General features: G+C 55.0%; 1 protein-coding gene across 12 annotated transcripts; it reads left to right on the top strand.

The window, feature by feature from the left end:
- The first annotated feature begins 16 nt into the window (after positions 1-16).
- TBATA (thymus, brain and testes associated) lies at positions 17-14661 on the top strand. Of its 12 annotated transcripts, none has more exons than XM_082721333.1 (14): positions 51-140; positions 677-720; positions 2604-2757; positions 3089-3268; positions 4059-4288; positions 6181-6336; positions 7236-7315; positions 8838-9011; positions 10123-10183; positions 10417-10830; positions 11179-11260; positions 12047-12191; positions 13293-13345; positions 14308-14661. In XM_082721333.1, exons 3-14 carry the CDS (start codon positions 2708-2710, stop codon positions 14522-14524), a joined length of 1842 nt encoding a protein of 613 aa, XP_082577459.1. In that variant the 5' UTR covers positions 51-140; positions 677-720; positions 2604-2707; the 3' UTR covers positions 14525-14661. The 12 variants fall into 12 exon arrangements, with proteins under 12 accessions (XP_082577457.1, XP_082577463.1, XP_082577461.1 ...); XM_082721329.1 differs by having other exon boundaries at positions 673-720; XM_082721336.1 differs by lacking the exon at positions 3089-3268 and having other exon boundaries at positions 40-140; positions 673-720.
- Positions 14662-16972: the final 2311 nt, after the last annotated feature.

The raw sequence follows: 16972 nt of genomic DNA, 5'->3' as shown, positions 1-16972 counted from the left end.
AGTGCCTTACGTGGTCACAAAGCCGACAGGCTTGCCCACAGAACCAGCGAGCCTGCCTGCCTATTGATGTGTCTTCTCGCTCCTTTCTGCTCAGGCAGCGGGGACTTCTCATACACAGACCGTAGCAGGCACTCGCCTTGGTGAGTCCACCACGGATGTCTCCCGGGGAGGAAATGGACACTAGAGCCAGACAGACGGGCCAGGGGAGGGCCTCCAGAGGCCGAGATGCAGAAAGGGAAGGTCTAGGATGGGTGTGAGTGTTTGGACTCCTTGTGTCCAGCTGGTTGGGGGCCAGGCAGAGAGGGGAGTGAGGACGGGAGCAGACACAGCAGGGCCCGGCCTGTCCCACTCTGGAAAAGACAGACCTGCCTGAGTCCCTGTTGACCTCTACCGCAGCTGTGGGTCATGACCCGTTTGTGTGGCTTATAAAATCAATGTAATTGGTCACAGCTAACATTTGCGAAATGAAAACAAGAAGTAGGGTGAAAATAGTGCTGTGCATGCTATGTGGCAAGGGTAAGGATTGCTCTAGAATGTTCTTGCTTCAGTTTCACATACACAGATGTGTGTGCACGTATGTGTGTGAATCAGGATCTAGGAAGGAGTTTCTTAGTATGATCACAGTCAAAAGCATTTGAAAGTCTTTGTTCTAACGAGTACTTTTTCCTGTAGGCAGATGGGTTTGGGCTTCCAAATGGCCTGTCCTCAAGCCTGCAGCATGTGAGTGCTCTAGACCCAGCCCCCGTCACCAAGGATGTCCAAAGCTTCCTTCCAAGGAAGTTCTGCCAATTGTTTTGCTCTTTAGAGAAGAGACCAGGAGACTTAAAGGCAGGACGCCTGAAAGTCTCCCCTTTCCCGAACTCAAGAAGTGCTTGAGAGGCTGGCCCTGAGGATCTCTGGGGTCCTTTGCAGATTTTGTGACTGAGAGTTCATTTTCAGAATGCACTGGCTTCCTGTCCCAACCCCATCACTATCCTGCACATTGGAGAGATATAGACAGATAGATCTAGAGATCTACATACTGTATGTGTATGTACATGTATGTGTAAATGCACATGTGTATGTGCATGTGTACTCACCTGTATTTTTATGTGTACCTGTATATGTGTGCTATATATGTGCCTGTATATTGTGTATATATATGTGTATATGTACATGTGTGTGTACATGTGTATAGGTATGTGTATACAAGTATACACATATACAAGTATATATGTGTGAACATGTGTGTGTGCTGTGTGTATATGTATATGTGCATGTGTCTATGTATGTGTGTGTACGTGTATATGCGTGTATGTGTACATGCATGTACATATGCATATACTGTATTGTGTGTGCATGTGCACACATATATGCATGTGCATGTGTGTTCATGTGTATTTGTATGTGACCTGTATATATGTGTTGTGTGTACATGTACCTGTATGTGTGCATATGTATATGTATGTGTATGCACATGTATATGTACGTGTATATGTGTGGTATATTGTATGTGTAGATGTGTGTGTATGTATGTGTGTATATGTAATCACGTGTGCATGTGTATGTATACATGTATGTACATGTGCACATACTATATAAATGTGTGCATGTGTGCGCTTATGTACATGTATATGTGTGAGTGTTCACGTGTATTTATATGTGTACATGTATATCTGTGTGTGTACTATATGTGTATACGTACGTGTCTGTGTATATGTATGTGTGTGTATATATTATGCATATATGCATATATAGAGCTATATTCAGGTCCATAGATTTAGACCAATCACAATTCTTTTTTTTTAACATTTTATCTATTTATTTAACAGAGAGAGGCACAGCGAAAGAGGAAACACAAGCAGGGGGAGTGGGAGAGGGAGAGCAGGCTCCCCGCTGAGCAGGGAGCCCTATGCAGGCCTCCATCCCAGGACCCTGAGCCAAAGGCAGATGCTTCACCCACTGAGCCACCCAGGTGCCCCCAGTCATAATTCTTGACTTCAACACCTATCATCTTACATCCATGTCACCAAATTAGTTTATTTCATTTTATAATGAGCACCGGCAAAGACGCCTCTCAAACCAAGAACTAGAACACCACCAACAACAATCTAACCCGCCCTCTCCCATCCCATCCCCCCCCCTTACTTTCCTCAGAAATAGCCACTAGCTGAATTTTGTGTGTCCTGTTTTCTTGCCCCCCCCGACCTTATTTTATCATATTTATGATATTTTTGCTTGCCTTTGAACTCTACCTCTAAAAAGGAATCTCAGGCTCTGGGGCTTCTGGAACTCACTTTCCTTGACCTCACATTGTATTTGTAAGATTCACCCATGTTGTTCTGCGTAGCTGTGGTTCATTGTCATTGCAATATGATGCTCAATTGCCCACATGCAGCACAGCTCATTTTCCCGTTCCTGCCACCATCGGACATTTGGGATGTCGCCAGGTGTTGGCTAACTTGCACGATGTTAGTCTGAATATTTTTACATACAGCCCCCGTGGTACCACCGCAAGGGCCTCCCTGGGTATATGTCAGGGAGAGGAACGGCTGAGCACTCTATGCCAGTTCAACATGCCAATGTTCAATTTTACAAGATATTGCCAATTTTTCTCCCCCAAGTGTCTGTTCCGGCTTACACTCCCACCACCAGTGTATGAGAGTTCCTGCCATCCATCTCCAGCACTAGTATTAGGTGCACTGGCCTTTATTCTGTCAGAAAGGCTATGATGGCTACCGAAGTGAAGACCCAGTTGGCTGAACATCCACTGATGGCGTAAGACCCTGCATGTGCCCCCTGCTGCTGACCAAGGGGGTGGTGGAGGCAGGGCGGGGTGGGAGACAAAGGTGGCCAGGGGGAACCCAGCAGACTGAGGGGCCTCGCCTTCTGCTGCCCTCAGCCAGGTCCCCGTGGGTTCCTGAGCCTGAGTTTAGCGCAGGTCACACACCGGGTCCCTCCCTGGAGGGAGAGGACATGGTGACGGGGGGCCGAAGCACCTAGTACTAGAATTCCTGGGGTTTCTGAGGGATGACACTCTCCATTACTTGGGGTAGGGGACCACCAGGTAACTGCAAATTTCAGAGAAGGTTTGCTTTATTTCTTTAAGTCCCAGATCCCTTAGAGGCCAATCGAGGACGGCACAGAAAACTCAGGGGCCTGGTCAGCGAAATTCTCAGAGGGTCCCGGGGCAGAGCACCTTGCTTAGCATATCCAGAGTCCGTCTCTTCTCCAGAGGGCCTCCCTTCAGCCGGGGCCAGTGGGAGAAGGGAGTGCAGACAGCACGCAGGCAGGTGGCCCCCCCAGGCCCCAGGCGGAGAGCACCCCACCTTTGGATCCTTGCTGGACTGACCTCGAGCTCCTCCTCCAGAGGCAGGGCCTGGCATCCTCGGCGGAGGGCAGGGGCGCAGGGCGGAGGTCAGACAACCTGAGAAGCTTGTCTCCAGCAAAGCAGAGCAAGAGCTTGACGCTTCCCTGCAGCGTTGCGACTCTGAAGGCTACCGCATCAGCTCTGCGTCTCCTGGGAGGGGCCCCCCGGGAAAAGGACATGCTGGCGCCATCTGACCTCGGCGCTCCAGCTTTGGCCTCTGGATGCCTGGGCCAAGATTGTCTGGGAGGCACGGGGTGGGGGTGGGCTGCCTGTAGTTGGCTTCTCCTGGACTGCCAACAGTCAGCGTGGGGACAGGCCCTTGCTGTGTCTGTGTATATAAGGTCCCTTTGCTTCTACCCAGGTATTTGGTTGAGTAGGTGGGTCTGAGGCTTCTTCCCTGTGGCTTGAGAGAGGGTTTATGGGAGAAAACTGAGGTCTTGAGAGATTCCATCTGAATTCTTTCAAATAGATTCAAGCTCCCTGTGAAGGCATCTTAGGAAGACAGGAAGCTCCCTGGGACTGGATTGTACCAGTTGGGAGTGGACCCCGGGAGAGGCCCGGCTTTGGGTGCCAGGGGGGTGGGAGAGAGATCCTGGAAACCCGCTTCAGCGTGTCTCAGTAATAGACTCCAGATAAGACCCGAGCTCCAAGCTGGGTCGGCACTGCTGCCCGGAGGCTCCATTAGCTTCTCCTTAATGTTCTCCTTCAGTCCAAGGGCTGAGCCTAAAAAGAAGTCAGGACACAGGCCGAGGAGCCATGGGGACGGCGGGCCGCAGAAAGAACTGATGATCCCAGGGATTGTGGATTTCCAGCTGATCCAAACGGCACTGAGGACCCCCAGGCCCCAAACCCCTGGGACCTACCGCTTTGGCCGCCTCAGCCACCACTCCTTCTTCTCCCGACACCATCCGCACCCACAACGTGTGACCCACATCCAAGGTAGACCTGGGGTGGGTAGGGGCCCGGCTGGAGGTGGTGGGGTCATCTTAAAAATGGGAAAGGGAGGTGTCAGCTCCCATTTCCAAGCTGAGACCCGGAAAGGGTGGGGATTTGGTCAGGGTCAGAGAGCTCCTTGGCCACTTGCGAGCACTTGGTCAAGCAAAGACTTGACCCTGGGGACAGGCTCCAAGGCCAAGTGTCTAGCCCTAGAACATGTCCCTCATTACCAATCCTCCTCCCATTTTAGGATTCAGGGAAAGGGATAAATGTTCTGCCCCAGAACCGCACTCTGTTCTGGAATTCCAGCCAATTAATCCACTTAGCCATCTATTGAGTGTGAACTACAGGTCAGGTACATTTTAGGTGCTGGGGATATGACTGAATAAGACAGTCCCTGACCCCACAGAGCTGATTCTGGTGAGAAAGGATAGGAAACAGATAAGGTGTCAGCATATAGAAAGCGCCAAGGCTCATGAGGGGAGGAAACCTCATCAATAGCATGGCCTTTGGGCAAAGAACTAAAGGGATATTGTGGATATTGGGGGAAAAAAATGTCCCGGGCAGTGGGAACACCAAGTGCAAAGGCCCTGAGGCACACATCCTGGCTCAGTTGGAGGGTCAGTAAGGAATCCGGTGTGGCTGGAGCAGAATAAGGAAGGGTAAAAAGGAGATGGGCCAGAGAGGTGATGGGGGTCCAGAGCACGTGGGCCTTGGAGATCACCCACTTACCATTGAGCCATCTCGCTGAGGCAATGGGAGCCATGGGAAGGGGCGAAGGCAAAGAAGTGACAGGAGTGACATGTTGGCCGCTGTCTGGAGGATGGCATGGACCAAGGAGGTAGCAGTGGAAGACTGAGCGGCCCTGCTCTAGAGACCTACAGAGGTGAAGCGAACAGGATTTGTGGACTGGTTCGAAATGAGTGGGAAAGGCAAAGAGCAGTCAAGGATGACTCCCTGGTGCTGGGCCTGATGGCTAGAAAACCAGAGTCACATGGACTGAGGCAAAAAGAGCCCGAAGCGAGGGCCCAAGCTGGGTGGAAGCGGGGTTGGGAATTTGGTGAGGACTTGGGAGATGTAAGACTGCACAGGACTTTCAGGCTTGGGGGTGGAAGGGCAGAGTAGGTGGCTGGGCCCAGAGTTCAGGCGAGAGACCCCGATGTGGCCATTCTAGGAGGGACGCCATTGGTGAGAAGGAAGGAGCAGAGGAGGTGAGGAGTGGCCTGCGAGTTAGGAGGGACCGGCAGAATGAGGGGACCCCTGGACAAAAAGTAGAGTGTTTCTGAAAGGACAGAGTGAGCCACCATGCTCGGTCCTACCAGGCTGGTCCTTGAAGCTTTACGGTGGGCGATAATACATGGCCAGACTGTAAGGCAGCAGGGTCCTTGTGAGTAAGCAGCTCGCCATCTCCCCCAGGCTGCCCGGCACAGGCTGACAGATGGCAAGGAGTTTTCTCCAGAGGGGTCTGGCTAACTCTTACCACTCCCTGTGATTTGAGCCCAGGCTCTGGGCTCTGGTCACAGACTGTGGCTTAGCGCCCCGCCCCGTGCCTTCCTCTTTACGCTGTCTGCCTCTGTGTGTTCACACCTGCAGTTCCTTGCTCTGTCCTAGAACATCAGAAGGACCCCAGTACTAGGGTTCCAGAAAGCCTGGGTTCCTATCTCACCTCCACCTGACTCGCTAGGTGAGCCTGAGCACAGCCTGTCACTGTCTGTTCTAATGTCCCTGTGGGTAGGGCCTCCGTGGCTGCGGTCTCCCAGCTCCAGTGATCTATGGGCTTTTGTGATTACTGGAAGAAGCGGGTTCAGTGCTCTCCCTGCCCACCGCCTCCCAGTCTCCCGGGCTTCCGAGGGTCCACCCAGGGTCTCCTTCTCACGGCCTCTCACCCTTCACAGATCTCACCGGGAAGCCCGTCTGTGTCGTCAGAGACGAGTTCTCTCTAGCCCCCGTGCCTCAAGTCACACTTTTATCCCGCTGCCTGATGGGGATGCCTGGCATCTCTGTCCCCATTGGAGACCCACAGTCCAATCGGGAGCCTCAGCTTTCCTCTGGTGTGTATGTGGGCAGCAACCCCTCTCCAGGTGCCTGGGAAGGAAAGAGCTCTTAGGTTGCTGGGGTCCCATGGGGTACCCTAGATTTTTCCACATTTCCTCAGGCAGCAGAATCTGCATTCTTCCCCACCCCCTCCCCAGGTCCTCAGAAATGTGGCCCCTACTCAGATTTGAGGTATTTGAGGAGTAATAACCATCAGAGGAGAAGCAGAGGCGGGCCACAGTCACGTGACTGACAGCCAGAGACAGGGATGATACTGGAAATGTTGAGTGGCTTGTATGCCCATCACCGGGCCGTCGGAGCAGACAGCCAGAGATGGAGGGGCAGCTCTCAGGCGGCCATGGCCCTGCCCAGGCCCTTGCCCTTCCCTGCGGGGCCAAGGGGAAGCTCACTGGTGGGTGTGGGGAGAGGCCCCAGGGAGGAACCAGGACAGCGGTGTAGAGCAGAGAGGGTTCCGAGGCTCTCTCTGTCGCCAGCCTGCTCCCAGACCAGCTTCGCCAGGAACAGGTGGATGTCTGAGTGACTGGTACAGCACAGCCACTGGGTCTCCAGCCTGGCCTTAGTGTCCAAAGGAGGCAAAGCTGGATTAACCCGCACACTTCCTAGCACAGGGAGCCAAGCATCTCTAGCATCCCCCAGTGAAGCCACAGGCTAGGGTATCAACGTCAGCCGCCCGCCAAGTAGTGACTGCACCAAGGTTGCGGGGGGTAGGGGGTGGGGATTCCTCCTCCCTCCCTCAAGGTCACTGCCTCCCCCCAGGTCACTGCCTCCCCCTTTCCCTGTAAGACATGAGGCTGGGAAGGCTGGGGAGGTGGCCAGGCGCTTCCCCCCGAGTGCTGGGTACCACAGGGAGGGCGGGGAGTAGGACCCCACATATCAGCTGGCAGTGTCTTCCCAGAGACCTGGAAGAAGGAGTTGAAGGACCTGGCTTCCCGGGTGGCCGTCTTCACTAAGGAGAATGCGCTGAAGAGCAAAGAGGTGGGTGTGGATCAAAGGCGCTGCCGGGAAGAGATCCAAGGGTCCATCTCTTTGTAACAAAATCCCTCCCAAGGGGGTTCCCACCTCATGGACAGTAAAGCCCGTGTCCACAAGAGGTGGGGGGCTGTTGGCCAAGGGAGGAGGGGGCTACAGAACACCGGCCTGAATGGGGAGGGTCGCGGCAAGGGCTCGGAGGAGAAGAGAAGGCGGCTGGGTGGAGAAATCCAGGAAGGGTTCGTAACAGAAGGGGGATGTGAAGAAGTGGACAGGGGAGGCGTCCCTAGGGGAGGCCTGCAGCACAAGACCACAGAAGCTGGGAAAGGCAGGACATCCTTAAAGACCGGGCTGACATGCAGGGATACGTGGGCAGACATGGCAGGGGGAAGGGGGCACGTGTGAGAAGGGGCTGACTTTGAATGTGGACAAAAAGAGGAGCTTGTTCTTAATTTGTGAACTTACTGTAGTGTCGGATCTCATTAAGGAGGGGAGATTCACTGAAGGATTTCAAATAGGATGGGGTGACCTCATGGGTGCCATTTGCTGGTAATTCAGTAAAGACAGTTGGAGGCAGCCTGGAGGTAGCTGGAAAGGGACTGAGGGCAGGTGTGGCCCTTGAGACGGACTCTGGCTCCACCCTTGTCTGAGGCAACAGAGCTCTCAGGATTGCTTTGCGCCTAACTCAGTGCAATGCTCACAGCAACTCAGTTAAGCAATCCGGGTCTCACTTTTCTTATCTTGAAAATGGGGAAAAGTATAAGGGTGCCCAGGTGGCTCAGTCAGCTGAACATCCAACTCTTGATCTCAGAGTCCTGGGATCGAGCACCACACTGGAGTTCTGTGCTCAGCACGCAGTCTGCTTCTCTCCCTCTTCCTCTGCCCCTCCCCTGCTCACACACAGGAGCTCTCTTGATCTCTCTAAAATAAATAAACAAGTAAATAAACAAATAAAATAGGATGTATGCCCCAGTCTACTGGGTTGCAAGGGTAGGAGGTCTCAGGCCTCGTACCCACAGGCCTGGCTCAGGAGGGTTTCCCAGGGCAAAGAAAATATGCCAAGCTCTGGGGGACAAACTTGGGAGCAGCTGACCTGGGAGTTAAGGTAGGCGATGGGGACCATGGCCCAGGATACTGCTTTCAAATCTGTGATGGGCTTGGGGGAGGGGAGGGAAGGAGGGTCTCCCTAGGAGGAAGTACGAGGACTTCAGAGGATCGCCGGGGGCTCCAGCATTCAAGTTCCAGGAGGAAGAACTTGGGCTATAGAGGGGCCCCTGGCTGGGGAGAGGAGTCTAGAACAGGGTGGGCTGGCCTGGTCATCCTCCTAGTTTCCTGCAATGTGGTGATGCTGGGATTTCAGGAGGGGAGCGAATGCCCTAGAGGTATGACTGGGCCCCTTCTGCCTTCTTCCTTGAGCCGCGCCCCCCACCCCCGCCCTGCTCTCTCTCTCTCTCTCTCTCTCTCTCTCTCGATCTCTCTTGATCTCTCTCTCACTGCCTGGAGTCTCTGGCCACTTTGCCCCCAGCAGAAGGAGGAACCTCAGCGGGAGCAGGGGGCAAAGTACTCGGCCGAAACCGGGAGGCTCATCCCCACTTCCACCCGAGCCATTGGTCGCCGCCACTCCCACCAGAGCCCCCGGATTTATCCTTCTGGCAAAGATGGAGGAGTTCACACCATTGTCCTGCGGGATCAGGAGCTGCTGGTGAGGCCCTGGGAATGAACGCTGGGAGCTACGGCCCGATGGAGGTCTGGTCTGAGGGCTGAGAACACGGGGGTTGCTGCTCCCAGGCTCCCAGCAATCTCAACTAGGAGCTTAAAAACTTCAAAGTGTGCTTTAAAGTGTGGCCTTTCGGGGCGCCTGGGTGGCTCCATCAGTTAAGCGTCCAGCTCTTGATTTTGGCTCAGGTCATGATCCCAGGGTCGTGGCATGGACCCCCACTTTGGGCTCCATAATGGGGTGGAGCCTGCTTGGAATTCTCTCTTTTCCTCTCCCTCTCCCCCTTCCCCCATCTCTCCCTCCTTAAAAAAAAAAAAAAAAGAAAGAAAAAAGGCAGCGTGGCCTCTCCTGGGGACCCATGTACCTGAGACCGTCAGCCTCAGGAACTCCGGACCTGGGAGTCCAGCCCCCGGATCCAACCCCCCGTTGCATCCAGGTTTCTGTGGGAGGCTCTCCCTCTCTTTGAAGGCCTTGCCCGCTCAGGGATTTAGTTCCATGATCCACCCAAGCCAGGAGCATGAACGGCTTGTCAAGAAGGGCTGTTCCAGCTGTGGCGCTGGAGGAGTTCAGGAAGGGAGCCGCTGTGGCTGAACGGCAGGAGAGGAAGGTCCTGCCTAGTGTTGTTCCCAAAGCATGCCCTGCTCTGCCTCGGGCTGCAGCCAGCCAGGCCAGTCCCAGCACAGTCTTCCCACACTTGGAGGGGTTTGGTCTCTGCTACAGTGATGCACAGACTCACCCCCACCCCCCTGCTGCCCGCGGCCTGCACAAGTTTCCCAGTCAAGGCCTGAGATGAGTCCTTGCCCCTTGCCGGTGGCTTAAAGCTATCTCGCAGTCCCTTTCCAAAAGCATCCATGTTCTCCAGAAAAGGTTACACACAGAGCCAGTCTCTCAACACCCTCCCCGTGACCAGCGCTTCCAAGCCTGCAGTCCTTTGGAGAACTGCACGGGTCCGCTGAAATGGATAGCGCAGGCAGGTCCCAGAATCCCCATTCCACAGACGGCGAGGCTAAGACCCTGCCCGGTGACATTCTGTGGCCCAGGCCCCCAGAGAGGGAGTGGTGTAACCGGGACTAGAACAGCACTTTCTCCACCATAGGGCGGCCTCACCTTGCCTGGAATTAGGTTCTCGGGTCCTGTGGGGAGGGGGCCCAGGGCAGGTAAGTTGGACGCGGAGAACGGAGAAGGGCCCAGGGGCAGACCCAGGGTGGGAGTCACTGCAACAGGTGGGTATGTGGGACCAAGGGGGTGCCCTAGGCAGCAGAGGCCTGGGAAGATTCTCAGTCACGTTCCCACTCTGCTGAGAATGAGGCAGACTTGCTGGGGACCGACAGGCCCCTCCAGGTCCTGGGAATACCAACTGCCAAGCACTGAGGGGACCCCACTTTCCTAGGACTCCAAGGGTTCCACCTGCTACCGCGAGCCCCAACTCCAGCCAGCCGTAGCCACAGCCGCCATCAGCAGCTCGGCCTAGGGAGCCCCCGTAGCCTGTTCGACACAGAGCTGGCTCTCCCCCGGATGACACTTGCCTGGAGATCACAGGGGGAAGAGGGTCGGAAAGTGGCAGTGACACCTGAGGCTGAGGAAGCAGCTGAGGAAGCGGCTAGTTGTGAAGTGCGCACGCCACTGGGGGAGACGGAATCCCAGGCCTGGCAGTCTGCGGAACCAGCCAGTCCTGAGCCGCAGCCCGCCCACTCCGATCACCCCACCTCTATGCTAGCATCTCCAGACCCTGGGAGCTCCAGGGAGGGGAGGCCTGTGGGGTTCCTTAAATCCCCACATCCAGGACCCAGGGATCCGAGACTCGGTGCGTCTCTGAGCAGCCGCGCGGCCCGCTCACACTCCGCCTTCCCAGTGAGGGACTCTGGGGTACCATCAGCCCACACGGGGTTCAGGGAGGAGGCGTCCACACATGGGGTTCAGAAGCTTGGTTCTGCCGCACTCTCCCAGCTGGGTCCTCAAGACTCTTCCTCCGGGACTGGTGGGACAGAAAGTGCTCTGTAAAGTGCGAAGTCACGGGGCAGGGACCTTGGTGGGGACCAGTGGAGCCAAGCATGTGGCTCTGGGAGCCCACGTTGTGGGGGCGGGGCCTGTGCTGCTGGCTGGGACGTGCCTACCAGACCTGCTGACCCGGGACCTATCCTCCTGCCCACAGATCCTGGAGCTCCTTTGTCAGATCCTGCAGACAGACTCCTTGAGCGCTATCCAGTTCTGGCTTCTGTACGCTCCTCCGAAGGGTGAGGACACGGCAGGTGCCTGGGGCTTTCTCGGACTGGAAGTTGTTGAGGGCCTTGTTCTCTGGATATCACTCAGCTCCCACCCAGAGCCATCCCCCTGGGCTGCTGCTCCGTTTTGGAGCCCCAAACTAGCCTTTTCCAACAGGACGGTGCCCCTGCTCCCTGCTCCTGCTCCCTCAGCAGGATTTCCACACCCCTGCTTCTCAGAGGGGGCTTCAGGCTGACCACCACCTTGGACACCTTGCAGGGAGAAGTCCAGAGCTGTCTTCAGCAGACACCCACTGCTGTGGGAAACATGCACACACGGGCACAGCATATGCACAGGGACACGAGCGGACGCACATGCACACACTGGGATGGTGGATGGAAGGTGTAATCAAGTGGGGGGTTGAGGAGTGCTGATGGGAGCTGGAGGGAGTGGGGGAGGGGGGCGGGGGAGGGAAGGAGGCAGGTCCCCAGGGGGCTTTCCAGAGAGAGCCCGGAGGCATGGCGGCTGGGCCAGAGAGAGCCAAGGACAAGGTACGGGCATGTGATCTTGTGGTGAGAGAAAGGTGGGGAACGGTTGGGTGTTCTGCACACACATGGGCCATGACAGAGAAGGCCCACCCCCCCCCCACCCCCCGCCAAAAGGGGACCTGGACGCAGAATGTCAGATGGTTAGAGAGAGCTGTCCTGGATCAGGGTTGGGCAGAAGAGCTGGAGGCCCTGCTTCCAGCCTGTCCCTTATGGGGACAGGACAGCGTGGGTCTTGCCACTGAAGACCATGTCCCCCGGCTATGCTTGCAGAGAAAGACCTAGCCCTGGGGCTCCTGCAGACAGCAGTGGCTCAGCTCCTTCCACAGCCCCTAGACTCTCTCCCGGTGGAAAAACTTCTCCATCAGCTCCACGAAGTCCAAGAACCTTCTCAAGAGAGGCAACAACCACCCTACAGGTGGGCTCCACTCCCCTCACCTGCCCCTCTGCTCCCAGAGCTGCTCCCTCACATTCATCCACCTGTCCTCCCAGGGGAGGCTGGGGTGGTCTGAAAAAGGAATCCGGGTGCTGGCCACAGCCTGGGCTCACTAAGCCTGTGCTGGAGTTGGAGAAGGCCCAGTCCCTTCCCTGGGGATTCCCAGGTCAGCCCCTGCTACAGCCCAGGCTTCCGTGGCTGGCTCTGGGGGATGCCCTAGGGGCGCTCTGTGTCAGCTGTAGCAAGACAAGGGCCAGAGGAGCCACATGGAGCCCTCCTGCTCTCAGTCTTTGGGAAGACAAGTAGAGATGGAAATCTAACAGGCAAGTAGAAGTCCCTTACCAGGGATGTTACATGCTTCCTATGGCTGGAGGACACAGGAAAAGGGGCGAGTAGGGAAATCCTCACAAAGCAGGTGTGTAGGGCCAGGTGCCAGTGACGGATCTGGCAGTAATACATGCCCACTACGCTGCCTGACCCTGGCAGATGTCTCACGTATCTGCAGCCCACACAACCATCTGTGGAGGCAGCGGTACACCCCCATTTTACAAATTGGAAAACTCAGGCTAAGCCACCACTACATGGAGGCCCAAAGTCACCTGAGGGGTCCACCCTGGAGCTGGGATTCAGCCTGGGACTAGTCTCACTTCCCAGCCCAGCAGCACGCAGATTTGCAGGAGACCTTGTGGAAAATGCAGATTCTGGAACATTCTAACACAGCACGTTGGGGATGAACCAGGGGCTGTGTCATTTTGACAGTCTCCCAGAGTTTTTCCAGTAGAGCTTGGGGAACGCTGCTGGGATTGGTAGAACCGGAAGGAGCCGATGAGAGGGTGGGAACAGTCAGAAAGGGAAGGCAGGAATGGGCTCACTCTAGGGAATGCTGAGTTTGAGGGTGGTTGCAGCTTGGGGGCTGGGGCTTGTGCTCATTTAGGTTTGAGGGCCTGGGTTCTCACTCTGACCCTGCACTGGGCTCTCAGGTGTCTCCCTGGAGCACTTCCCTCCCCGCCCCTCCCGCCCTGCCACTGTGCCCCAGTGGGCTCTGGCCTCACCTTCCCAGCCTTGTCTTTGTGTCCTTTATAGCCAATCCCCGAAGAAGACAAAGACACCGCCCCTACCCAAAGGCGACAAACCAGGTAAGATCCCAGGCAGCAGGTCATCCTGGGGACTCCCGAAGCCCACCCTGGCTGTATGCCCAGGGGGATTCAAGGACCCTGGAGATAAGGCCCTGTTCCAGGAAGCTGCCCGTTCTGTCCATTTATCTCTCCACTCATTCAAGAGACTTCCTTAGCAGCTATGAGCTAGGCTCTGGGGAAGAGTCCAGATGGGCTTCTGTGGCCATGGGGCTTATGAGGAGGAGGGCAGCCAACATAAACATCTGAGGGGGCCAGGTGCCAAAAGGGAAAAAAAAGGTAAGGTGAGGGACAGTAGGGAAGACTGGCAGGGTGGGGAGAGGGCTCCTTAAGCCAAACAAAAGGTAGGATCCAGCCCGATGTGGGTCTAGGGAGAGCCCAGAAGTAGGGCTCTCACGTGCCCGGTGTGTGGGTGAAATCACACACAGGCCAGGGTGCCTGGGGCCTTGTGGGTCAGGACAGAAGTAAGAAATGAGATAGGGTAAATGGGTGGAACTGGTGGTCCCATGCAGAGAGTGTGGGGGTGCCCTGGAGCCTTATGAGCAGGGCCTGGGGGGACCCGTGGCGATCCAGTAAAGAATGGACTGTCGGGAGCCAGGGGGGGAGACCAGGGAGGAGGCTGCAGCATCATCCTGGTGCCTTTGGCAAGGGCAGAGGAAAGGACAGCTACCCGCCATGTGTAGCATTCTTCCCCACTAGACTGTAAGGGATCCTAAGGGGGCTGGCTATCTGGCCCTCTAGGTATTTTTTGTCTGGATGGAGAAAGGGAAGGGGAGGTGAAGCTCTGAGAAGGGGGTTGGCTCCTTCCAGGTCACCAGCAGAGCCCAGAGCAGAAGCTGGCCTTGACCCACATCTTCCTGGGGTCTTGTGGGGAGAGCAGGTCCACCCAGGTCTCCCGAGCAGCTCCCAGCTAGGGGCCAGGCCCCTCCCTGTCCTCTCCTGACGGATGTCTTCCCTTCTCCCAGAGTATATCGGAAGAGCACAAGTTCTTCGGATGCATTCAAGCCAGATCGCAGAAGAGAAAGCCTCACAGCCAAAGGCAGAATGCTGAGTCCGAGTCCCTTTGCCCGCCTTGCTCAGGAGCTGCCCCCTAGTTTGAGGCTGTTCTCAGCCCCACCGTCTCAACAGCAATACCGACTTGCCTATCACACGGAGCCCATTAAAAGGCTGCCTTCCCTTTAGGAGGACAATTCCACTCTCCTCTCTGTAGTGGGTCTGTGCTTGGGGGCTGGGTAATTCCAGGAGCTGGGATGGGCTGTGGAACGGTCCCATTCCCTTGGAGAAAGTCTAAGCGGTAGAATACAGCACTTAGTGTGTAAGTGGTGTTCTGTGTTCCTAACGCGTTCTATGTTCCTAAGAGTTGAAGGGCAGCCTAAGGAAGAAGTTCTGTCCCTTCCACGCCAAGACACACAGGGTTCCAGGGAGGCTAGAGCAGAGGTCAGGAACCCACGGTCCTCTGGAAAGTAACCATCCATACCAACACTTGAGTTCCTTGCAGTACCATATTCGATTCTCCCAAAAGTTCTGTGCAGCAGACTATGAGTAGCATCACTCCCATTTTACAGATGAATACATTGAGGCTCAAACAGTGAATAACTTGTCCAAAGCCACACAGTAACTGTCAGAGCCAGGCCCGAAATCCAGCATGTCTGGCTGGGGAACCCCCTCTCTCCCCCACCATGCTCTCCTGCCTTCCAAACAGCTACCGTGCCAAAGGTGGCTGCACAATGGTGGTTGGCAAGATCAAGGAGGAAAGAGACCTTCCATAAATGGGACCCAGCTGGGGTTTTGCTATCCTTTACCATCTAGAGAAGGTGGCCTTTGATGCTCTGGGAAGTCCAGAGATGGCTGCAGATTCTGTGGAAAGCCGGGATGGGGAGACATGGGAAGAAGCATTGGGGTTCCTGGTCACCTGTGGCTCTGAGTTCCTACTTCCACTGAATCAGGTCCCTGGACTGTGGCTCCCTCCTGTGCTGGCAACACAGGTCCAGCTCATAGCAGCTCAGATGGATTTGGTCCCTCCGGGTTTTCTCAAAGACCCAATTTGCATAAAATCTGTGTGCACAGTCAGCTTCAGCCCAGATCAGGGGCTGGATGGGGATTCACTGTGAATCCAGCCAACAGGATCTTGTCAATATTAAACTGCCGTGTATTTTTCAAGTTCCCCCTCCCACTGAGGATGTTCCCCTGGCTTCAGCATCTAACAGCCACATGCCTTGTCATCTTGCAGGCTGTCCTCCCCTGTACGCACTCCCCTGTACGCACTCCCCTGTACGCACTCCCCTGTACTGCCCCCAGTTCGCCCCCAGTTTGCCCCACGAAAGCCCACGTACATTGTGTTCTTCTTCTTTCTCATTTTTTTTATTGTGGTAAAATCCACGTAACATAAAATTTACTATTTTGACCATGCTTCAAGCATACAGTTCATTCATTGTTGTGCAAACATCGCCACCATCTGTCCACAGAACTCTCTGCATCTTGCAAAACTTCAACTTCATGCCCATTAAATGCGAACAGCATTCCCCCTCCTCCACCGCACAGCCCCCATCAGCACTTTTCTACTCCCTGTCCCTATGAACAGGACTGCTCCAGGCACCCCATATCAGTGGAGCCACAAAATATTCGTCCTTTTGAGACTGGCTCTGTTCATGGAGTAGGATGTCCTCAAGTCTCATCCATGTTGTAGGAATTTCCTCTCACATTTAATATTTTTTTTCAGACCCACCAGCCCCTCAAGGCCCATTCCTAGAGTCTCCAGCTTCACGTTGGCCTATCCAGCCCCATCAAGGGGCTGACCTAGAAGTCCGTTCATGGAATGGTCCTTGAGCTTTGCCCCCTACCCCACTCCTACCCGCTGCAGTGGTGGCTAGAACAGTCTCTCCCTCCTCCATAAGGAATGATTTTTAAGAATCCACACACTAAAAAGTCCTGGAAGATATCTGCTTCTAGAATAAACCATACTTGTTGGCACAAACAAAAAAACTTGGCTCTTCTGGTCATCTTTCCAAGTCCCCTTTAATTGCTCAGGAAGTATGGCCGACCCATTAACATTTACAGCAGCGGGTTCTTGTCAGTTTCTTATTCCAAAGGCTGCTGAGCCAGTCCTGCAGATTGATTGATTTCACTTTTGCAACTCCCTGCAAACTCCTTGTGTCACTGCCTGGCCTTTGCACCCATTGTCAGTACACTTAAAGACAGGGTATTCTGAGCCTGGCTTCTTACTCATATATTTTGAGGGGAGATGGCAAACAGATCTGTCTTCATAGCCCTGCGGTCTATCGGGAGGAAGAAAGGCAAAGGGACTCAGCTGAAGCACGCACACATAAGGACAGTGTGGCAAAGAGCCCTGTGATACACACCCATGGGAAACTGCCATTGTGCAGACATGTGGACGGTCGAGCTGGGCCTGCACAGATGACCTGACCTCGTTCAGCACTCACGATAACCTGTAAGGCAGGTGTCCTCACCCACATCTTACAGGTGGGAAATCCGAGGCTTAGAGGAAAAGTAACATGTTGAAGTTCACATGGCCAGTAAACAGTGGATCGAATCCAGGGCTGTTGGGCTTCTCAGTCAGTGCTCCCTTGCCACCTTACCAGCCACTCTCCCCACCCCCAGGCTGCTTGTCTC

This window comes from Mustela nivalis (assembly GCF_964662115.1).
Source record: "Mustela nivalis genome assembly, chromosome: 2".
Classification (NCBI taxonomy): domain Eukaryota; kingdom Metazoa; phylum Chordata; class Mammalia; order Carnivora; family Mustelidae; genus Mustela; species Mustela nivalis.
The sequence above is the reverse complement of the archived record's forward strand: the minus strand, read 5'-3'. Positions and strand labels throughout refer to the sequence as shown.

Excerpts from the sequence above, each read along its gene's own strand:
- TBATA (XM_082721334.1), top strand. The coding sequence starts at position 2,708 with ATGATGGCTACCGAAGTGAAGACCCAGTTGGCTGAACATCCACTGATG. Across the intron at positions 6,337-7,235 it reads GGAGCCTCAGCTTTCCTCTG|AGACCTGGAAGAAGGAGTTG; the intron begins GTGTGTATGTGG and ends GTGTCTTCCCAG. Across the intron at positions 9,012-10,122 it reads TGCGGGATCAGGAGCTGCTG|GGCGGCCTCACCTTGCCTGG; the intron begins GTGAGGCCCTGG and ends TCTCCACCATAG.